This window comes from Salvelinus fontinalis, chromosome 35, assembly GCF_029448725.1.
Source record: "Salvelinus fontinalis isolate EN_2023a chromosome 35, ASM2944872v1, whole genome shotgun sequence".
NCBI lineage: Eukaryota > Metazoa > Chordata > Actinopteri > Salmoniformes > Salmonidae > Salvelinus > Salvelinus fontinalis.
The window spans coordinates 34,224,753-34,234,228 of NC_074699.1; the positions used below are offsets into that span (position 1 = coordinate 34,224,753).

The 9,476-nt window shown below is 39.5% G+C and overlaps 1 protein-coding gene across 1 annotated transcript; it reads right to left on the reverse strand.

The window, feature by feature from the left end:
• Window positions 1-2,327: 2,327 nt before the first annotated feature.
• LOC129834782 (iroquois-class homeodomain protein irx-3-like) lies at window positions 2,328-5,779 on the reverse strand. Its single transcript, XM_055900052.1, has 4 exons — window positions 5,308-5,779; window positions 3,635-4,676; window positions 3,039-3,105; window positions 2,328-2,675 (listed from the first exon to the last, which is right to left on the reverse strand). Exons 1-4 carry the CDS (start codon window positions 5,521-5,523, stop codon window positions 2,621-2,623), a joined length of 1,380 nt encoding a protein of 459 aa, XP_055756027.1. The 5' UTR covers window positions 5,524-5,779; the 3' UTR covers window positions 2,328-2,620.
• Between the last annotated feature and the right edge of the window lie 3,697 nt (window positions 5,780-9,476).

The following is a 9,476-nucleotide window of genomic DNA, read 5'->3' on the forward strand; positions in this document are numbered from 1 at the left end:
CACTGCAAGTATTATCAGTGACAGGAACAATTATTTGTAATGCCTGTTTTTGATAAAAAAATTATGTGATATCATGTCAATCTATTCTGTCAATTTGACTACATTTTAATACATAATAAACAGTGCCTGATTCTGAGATGAAGTGTGATACTGTATATTTTGGTTACATTTAAGAGTTAATTTGAACAACCCAGACATCTTTGGGCATATTTATTGGTATGGGAAGCGCGTTCTCTCTCGTGACATGTGCTATGTGTTTTAAGTGGGTCATCGGTGATAGGCGAATGCTGGTCACTCTCTCTGTGTTACTTCCTGCGCCGCGCGGTGCAGCCAGAGCTCGTGGTGCTGGTGCGTTTCCGAGTGAAAGTGGGCACAAACCAGAAAAATGATTACATCAATCAGTGTCACAACTAGCCGCTGTGACTTATGAATATGCATAGTGCGCGCGCAGTTAGATAGAGGGCTTTCAGGAAAATAATTGATTGGACAGGAAGGCAGCATGGTGTGAGGAGCGCGAGAAGGCCAGCCTACTTAGTAGAATACCAAGCCCCGGTCTAAAGCTTTCTCCCCCGGCTGGGTCTCTAAGCACAGCCTCGAATGCCCGTTGGAAATGTTGGGATTTTCTGTCTGTTGTGTTGCGCTGCTATGTAACCATCCCAGAGCGAGCCCTGAAAACAAAGCGGTCCTGCTCTCCAATGGCCAATCAACCCAAAACACGCTCAATTGGTGGAATGTGTGACATAATGCGCCATTTGTATGAATTTTTTTACTTCAACAAAGAGAAAAAAAGGAAATCTGGGGCTCCCCATACAATTTGAAGCCATATTGTCTGTATTTTTCTATTTTATAGGAAAAACAATGTAGGTTTTTGAAGAAGACTATTTAATTGGCTAATTCAAACAGATTCATACATTTAGAAAAGTTTTTTTTTTCACGTATTTCGTTTCTATTTCGAAATCTGCGCTTAATTTCACTGCACACTTGACTGTAAACATGACGCAAATTCGATAGGATGTAATGTTTTTTCTTGATGATTTTTTTTGCAGTAGGCCTAGCCTGTTTTTTCTTTCCTTGACAAGTTGGGGAAATTGTCATAGGCCTACAACAACTTTAACCATTTTGAAGAGGGGGTTGAAATGTACAATTTAAACGTTTAATACTTTTTTGTGAAGTGAAATAAACTGAGAGGGAAAAAAACTAAAGTAAAGACTACCGAAAAAACGATTTTTGTGAATATGCGCCCCATTTATTTTATATTTGTTTATGTGGCTTGTTCATTAACAATGGTGATTATGCAGCAGGAACATTTCCCAAGTTAATATGTACAAATAAAGGTCATTTAAAAAATATTGATCTATTAATTGTTAAGAATGCAATTATCATATCCCTAAACCATTTTAGGTCAATTGAGTGTAACGCTGGAGAAGATTGTATTTTAATGCATGCCAAAACATGACAAACGCTTTTACGATGGGCCTATTTAAAAATATTTTTTCAATAGCTTGATTACATATTAATAATTACAATACAAAGTTGTATTTAGGTTAAAATATCCCTATCCCTGTCTTTGCCAGACCGCAGAATCGGCGATGGTGACTAGATTTGACTGTAGAGGGAGCTCTAACTCCAACTTTACATAAACTTTATCTCACAACGCTTCTGACATGCAAATGATCTTAGATGTGGAAACAAACATAAATAAATGATATCACAATGTATTGGTGGCATATGGTTAGCAGTGCAGCCCACAACGGCTGACCAAATTCAAGATGCATAAAAAAAACATGTAGTAGGCCTAACACAAATATTACACGCGAACTGAGATTGCATCGTACATACGACACCACAACCCATTTACGCATAGCCAGCCTTTACGATGTTTAACCTCTCAGTCCAAAATAGTTCCATCCAAATATTCAAATAGTCAGTAGGCCTACATAATTTCTCTTCATATGCCATACAATTTCAGACGAAAATTAATGAAAGAATTATTCATTTTAATTCGGCTGTTACGCCGCAATAAGGATAATCCCAGAACAGGAATATCCAAATGTACGATGCAATAGTCAGCTAATTACTCTTAAGTCCCTCATATGAAAATGCCTCAAATCCTGCTAGAATATTTACTTATCACAACCAAGTACGATGAAGCCTATTCGCCGTAGGCCACGCAGACAGACACACACACACATGCAAAAAGCAAAGCACTGCAATTCTGCACCACTTCAAAATCTAATTCGTAACATCTAACGCCCACAACAACTAATTCTCCTTTCACAAAACAATCATCACACAAACATCTTCCCAAAAATCACAAGCGATTTGAATAAAGTTGCAGCAGTTCATTTATTAGCCAAAATATAGACTTTCTTGTACAATTTGGTTCACAAGTATGTACATTTTCTTAACTTTATATACAAAACATTTTGAACATCAAATCCTCACAGAACTTACAAAAAGAAAAAGAAAACTCACAGACTACTGGTTCATACATTATTACATTAGCAGGTTTACACAGGACATGCTTACAAGGTAAGTATACACAGATGTATTATTCTTATTTTACATTCCTTACAACAGATTCAAATAAATCATAAAAAGAAAGAGCAAAAGTCAAAGTCTAGGAGGAGGCGAGAGCTGATAGAACCATGGCTGCTTCGAGTTGATTCTGAGGCCTGCAACACACGGGTCAAGAAAATAAATACACTCAGCAAAGGGAAAATAATAATAACCTACAACTGCAAGGTAATGAATTGCTTGAAAAGTAAACTGATATAAAGTGAAGATTGCTTTTGAAAAATTAGAGCCAGTTATAAAACCAATGTGGTAAATTTGAGCTGGGATTTTTGCATGACAAATATGCAAATATAATTTTGAGGCCTAAACGAAATAACACAAGCACGGAGGAATCCATCTATTCGATGTCCTACAAATACAACACAAGGGCTATAGTTTGAGTAAATGTGGTAGTCAACGATAAAATAGGATGTGCATCAAAAATAATATATCCAAATAAAATAAAGATGACAGTCTCTTACCGTCTATGAACTGGGTGGAAGGCTGTTTTTAACCACTTTTTCTCTGCTTCCAAGGCACTAGATCTTTCTGAAATAATAATGGCAATAAAATACATTTAAAAAATGCATTCATTTTCCTGTCTATAACTAGAGCACAGCACTGTCGCAGTGAATTTAGTCTATACTTTATTTTACTGCCTGGGGATCTTCACGTCAGTCACGGGTTAAGTACAAGCACGTACAATACTGAAGTAGGTATGTGATGGGGCCAACTGATGAATAAAAAATAAAAAATCGGACATGAATAATAATCCAGTCTCACAATAAACCAGCTGATAATAACATTAAAAACCAACGACTTCGGCCTTTTATTTCGACCACCTCTGTCTGTATTCCCCCAGTTCAAAGCTTCAACGCCACCTTATTCTGTCACATAAACGACAGCATGGAAGCACACTTTTTATGATCATCTTTACGGCCTCAAAATGTCTGTCCAGAACAGGCCTATTTATGTAGGCTATAGCGTTAAAGAGGGATAAGTCAAGTTTAAAATAGAGTAATAATGAACAGTTTGTTATACAGTCAGGCTCGCCAGCCTCAGTGTTGGTGACATGTACCTGTGACGGTTGTGTCTGAGCTATGACTCTTGTCCTGCGTGTGTTGGTGTTGCTGCCTGCTGTAGAGGGCCAGCCCGTTAGCCGAAGCCTGGTTCGCCAGTCCAAGGTAATGGTTAGAGTTCAGTAATGCGAGCTGGTGGGCAGAAAAAGCTCGGTTTGTCCAGTTCTGGATTTTCCCAACAGGACAAGAGATGAGTCTATGGTGAGGGCTGATTATGGTCTGGGCCGCGGGACCAACTGTGTTGCTGCCATTCATTTGTGGAGATTTGCGGGGATTGTCAGGGGTTGTTGCTGTCTCCGCCAAAGACCAAATCTTTGGCTTTTGGGCCGGGGCCGCGTTATTTTCTGATGGGGGCGAGTTGATGGACACCGGATTCAGTTTCAGTTGATCGACATTCGGTTGTGAAGCTTTCATTTCAAAAGAGTGATGGTGGTGGAAGTGCTCGCCCCGGTCCACGTGAATGTCTTTGCCCTCCTTCACTACAGCCTTCAGAAATCTCTGATCGGGCCCTTGTAAATCCTCATAGCCGTCTGAAATCTCAGAGTCGCTTCTACCATCTAATTTTAAATCAGCGCGTAGGTCATCCTGATCATCCAAGTCGTCCTTATTCTCTATATTTTCCGTGTCGATATTTTCTAAATCAATCTCTTCCTCATCCTCTCTCTTGTCCCCTTCCTCTCCCTCCTCGTGATCACTGTTGTAAACATTTCCCTCTTCGTCTGTGCGGCTCCGGGGAGTCCAGGTCATCTTGTTCTCCTTCTTTAGCCTCCTCCTGGCGTTGGCGAACCAGGTGGAAACTTGGGTGAGGGTCATTTTGGTGATGATGGCCAGCATGATCTTCTCCCCCTTGGTGGGGTAGGGGTTCTTACGGTGCTCGCTCAGCCAGGCCTTCAGTGTGCTCGTACTCTCCCTGGTCGCATTTTTGGGTCTGGACGGGTCACCAAACTGATACTGGCCATATGGGTAAAACGCTGGGTGATGGTGGGCAAATCCTGGGTGTCCTTGTACGCCTGGACTGTCTTTCAACTCATACTGAGCACCCTAAAAGACAAAGAGCAGAGACCCAATGGGATGTGTGAGATATTATTTACATTTAAGTCATATTATGATAGATTAATGAAGTTTGCAAAATTAGATTCTACTTTATGTTAAATAAGACAAAATCATATAGGCTAATATATGCAATATAAAGCCAGTATCACAACATGTCTCTTTCTTCACATAGGACCTGTGATTTCTGCGTTTACGACTAACAAAAGCATTACCATATGCAAAGTTACACATCTTTATTTGTTACGCACCATTTCCGTTCGCGACAAAACTATTTGATTTATAACACTTCACTACCAATTGCAAAACATTTCAATGTATTTCAATATGCATGTATACACACTTAATATATTGCGTTTGATTTCAGTTGTTTTCTTTATTTTTTAGTGGTCTAAACATAGGTTTTCGACTGGCATTTCAGTTATAGTGCTACTTTTAGCTACTTTAACTATTTACAAAAAAGGAGTCAATAACAAAGTTCACCAACGAGTCTTCTTGTTTAGTCCTGAATGGATCATTGTCTCAATAACGTAACGTCACTGCGCCCTTTCTCTTTTTTAGTCTGGATGGGGGGGAAAGCAAATGAAGGAAACCAGAGGCATAAATAAACAAAGGCACTCACCAATTGATTGAAAATTGATATATCGTTTGAATAGGGCAGAAATGCTCCATAGCCCTGTGCTGCTGCGGCGAAAGGTGATCCATACATAGTTGAGAGAACGTTTGAGAGTGCCCCGGACGGGCTCAACTCTGTCCCGGCTCGGGCATTGCTGATACCCTGTCGCTCCGGTGGGTATATCGGTCGGATGTACTGATATCCCAGCTGCGGGAAAGACATGGTCGTAGAAAAAAGTCTGCTGCAATCACAAAAAAGCAGAGAATCGCCCTCGCGGTGCGTACTGCGATATCCACTTTACAGTGAGTACAACAAAGTGTAAGGGAAGTCTATATTTCCTCAAAAACAGCCAGTGTAAACGATCCGATTGCGCCTTCCTCCTTCACTTCCCTATTGATCTGGATGGACTAAGGTCAGGTCTTTACAGATTGCCTTAGATTATTGCGACTCTTTGCTCTGATTGACATTTCTAGTCGTTTAGAAGCCCCTCCCATTTCTCAAATCTCACCCCCTATACACACTCTCGCTCTGCCGCGCGCGCCTCTCTCTCTCCCTTCTGTATTTCCCCTGGATAAATGCACTGACGTCGCGATGTCTTATTTGAATGGTTTTCAAATCTCATTTGATGGCTCGCCAATAATTTAATTTGTTATTTGTTCGCCTGAGCCCTACTCCATTTTAGTGCTAATTCACAATTTGTGGTCATTTGCACAAATAGTAAATATTTCAATGTTGTTGAGTGATTAACTTCACATAAGCCTAGTGTCTCCAGTTTTCTTCTAATGCATGTGTCTCACGTATGTGCAGCCACGACTCATGTCCACTGGAAAGAAAGACCTAAGAAATGTATGTTGTTTACCGGTATCGAGTGATTTGGACTCACGTATGCTAGAAGTCTATGGTCAAGTTGTGTTTTCTTACACCGTTTTGAGGTGTTGCGGACGCTTCTAACAAGTGGCAAGCGGATCGGACTCAAATCACTCTTTTAATTTGGGACATCAAACAGTTAGCATGTAACCATTTGACTTCAGAGAGAAAGTTGTCAAGAAATGAAAAGCTGCATGGCTGATTACCGCCTGCGCTGTTAATGAATGCAAAGTGTTAGCGTCAACAATGGCAACGATAAGTAATTAACACGTTGTGTACTGTGGTGGATATACATTTAAAGTGATACACTGGAAACTAAAACATTGAGGTAAAGAAATATTTTACATGAACAACAACAACACCAATAATGTTGATGTAAATAATAATAGTGTCATAAAATAACGATGATGATGATGATAATAATAATAACAATAATAATAATAATAATAATAATAGCCTAATAATATTAGTAATAATAATAATAATAATTGCAAGTGGTTTAATTGATTCACTGATGTTATTCATGCTGCACGGAAAGCCATAGCTATTTGTAAACAGGATAGGCCTGTTGAAAACAATCTTATAAAATCAAATTTTGTATATATGTACCAAGGCTTCCCTTCCAGGAAAAAAATTATAATCTTTACAAGACTATCGCTCATAAAGATTAGGCTACCTTTAAGAAATCCGCTTGATGAATTTGACAAAACCATTTTTTTTATTGTAAATAATTCGGATTAAAACAAAGCAAGGGAGTCAGAATTGAAATTCCATGAATCAATATATGAAAAGTTGTAGGAAACATCCCTAATCGTATTACATCCGCGTCTTTGTACCATCATATGTCTGTTAAACAACTACAGTGGTGACTTATGCATTGCTGTTGCAGTTTATTTGAATATGATAAATCTCAGAGCAATATTGACAGCGAGATTAAATCTCATCAATCTCAGTTTAGTTTTGATGATGAGATCTGGTTTCCAAGAACTAGGTCTATGTCTATGTAGGCCTGCTTGTTTAAACCTTTAATCTCCTTTTGGAGCTGATATCATTGTCTGGGAGGGATAATAGCATCTACAATTTCTCATATAGACTATAAGGCTACGCCTTGTTTCCATGAACTCAGTGCCGAACCTCCGTGTTTCCCTTTAACGTGTTGGCATCTTGACACCCAACCGAACCTGGATTATGAGGTTATTAATTACAGCGAGTGGCTGATGCCATCCAACCGGCATGGTAATCACTACATAGCAGTCAATAACACTCAGACGCACACACCAACCTGCAGCAGAGAGAACGGAGGGCCCAGACTTTACAGCTGAGCTGAGAAACTCAACATTGATATTTGCCTTCAGATTGAGGGAAGAATGTGTTAGTTGAATGAGTTCAACTAAAATAGGTGAAGAAGTTAGTGTAAGATGTGTGTCAAGTGTCACACGTGTTTGGAAATGCTGATTATTGGAACGGCCAACTTTCGTGTTTTCTTTGTGTTATAATATAAAAGCAGGTGGTTGGAAGTGTGAGTGTGAACGACATATCTGCCAATTAGTGTCCCCTCAGAGGCGCTCCGCATTTGGATGGACACGTGTCTCATCCCCGGGACCTGTCAGGGCCCCTAGGACTCCGTCTGATTTATAACCCCAATCAAACACATATGCACTAACTTAACACTTTCACAACGACCCGGGAAACTGGCATAGCCATAAAACATTAAGACTCTCAGCTCTCTCTCTTACCTCCACTCCACACAATATAGCGTCCCATAACCTGCCCTCTCAGCTTGACTCTATAACATACACACGATGGATATATGAATCGAATGCACCAAACACTGGGGCAGCCACACCAAAACTACTACTACAACTACTATTACTATTACTACTACTACTACTACTACTACTAGTACTAGGAATAATAATAATAGTAATAATAACAATAATCACCATCATCATCTCTAATAATAAAAGTTATAATAATAGCAATAATAATAATAATATTATAGGCCGATTTTTATTATTTTATCTTTATACATGTCTCTATTGTTATAATATAACCCATGCAGGCTAATGTTTCGGTCATGCAAAGGAGGACAATCACAGTGACTCGAGGGCTGTTTTTTACAGAGTTCTTTGAGGGTAATTATGCAGATGACACAATTTCACTTTTTTTTTTCAACGGCAAATATACACGGATCTATCGCTCAAGCGTGGTTCCTTATGCAATACACAAGACGCCAGCAACACATCGCAAATGATAATATGAAGCTCCAGAAACAGGGAGATCAAAGCCTTCAAACAGAGGCTATTCAAATGACTCATTTGAATCTTTTCCATAACTCCTAGGCGACAGAAAACAAGTAATACATTTCTTATCACACATGGAATCCATTTAAAGGAGCCTTCTGATCATAATCGGTTAATTGCGGTGACAAAGGATTTGAAAAGAAAACAATTAATGACCCTTGATGTTTTGGGCTGTTGGTGGAAGAGGGGGATGGTGAAGTGAAGTGTGTGTACCCGCGCGCGCGCGCGTGCGTGTGTGTGTGTGTGTGTATGTGTGTGTGTGTCAGTGAGAGGGAGAGAGAGACAGAGACACACAGAAAGAGAGAGAAAGAGAGGTCCACATCGCATTTTGCCTTGCCTTGACAAAAAAAGCGTTTACGTTGTTATTCCTTTGGAGGGAGACGTTAGTAAAACCCAGCAGCTTGCAGTTTGTTTAGACTCCTTTTTTTTGCATCTTAAGTTTCATTAGGGTATGAGGGCGAATTGTTGTAAAGATTATATATGGGACCAAAGTGATTTACAACTATTTCCATACCGATTTGTGGTCAAGGAAAGCCATGTTGGTCATTTAGCCTAGATCTCGAATAATTTAGAACGTGTTCTACCCCACAATGATGATAGGCCTACACTGTGTGAAGCTACAATGACACATTATGCCATCAGAGAACGAAGGGCCTTTTACAAGTTCACTGAACACGAGCACAATCAATAACAACTTCGCATGCTATTATAAGGCCGTAACTTCATGACCTCTTGGTGTTTTTTTTTAGAGTTGAGTTGTTTGGCAATATCCAAACATTGCTGAGACTGGGAGGGGGCTTGGTTCAGAGTAGTGGAGTTAAAACTGTACCACTTCCTTCATCTGAAAATATGTTCTTTCAAATCCTTCTCCCATTAGAGAAATAAAAGAGCAATAATTCTCGCGGTGTCTAAAGAGCAGAGGGACATAATCCAATCAATGAAATAGTTTGTAGTTAATTGAAATGAATTGTAGTTACCGAAAGCAAGAGTACTTTCAAAATAGAT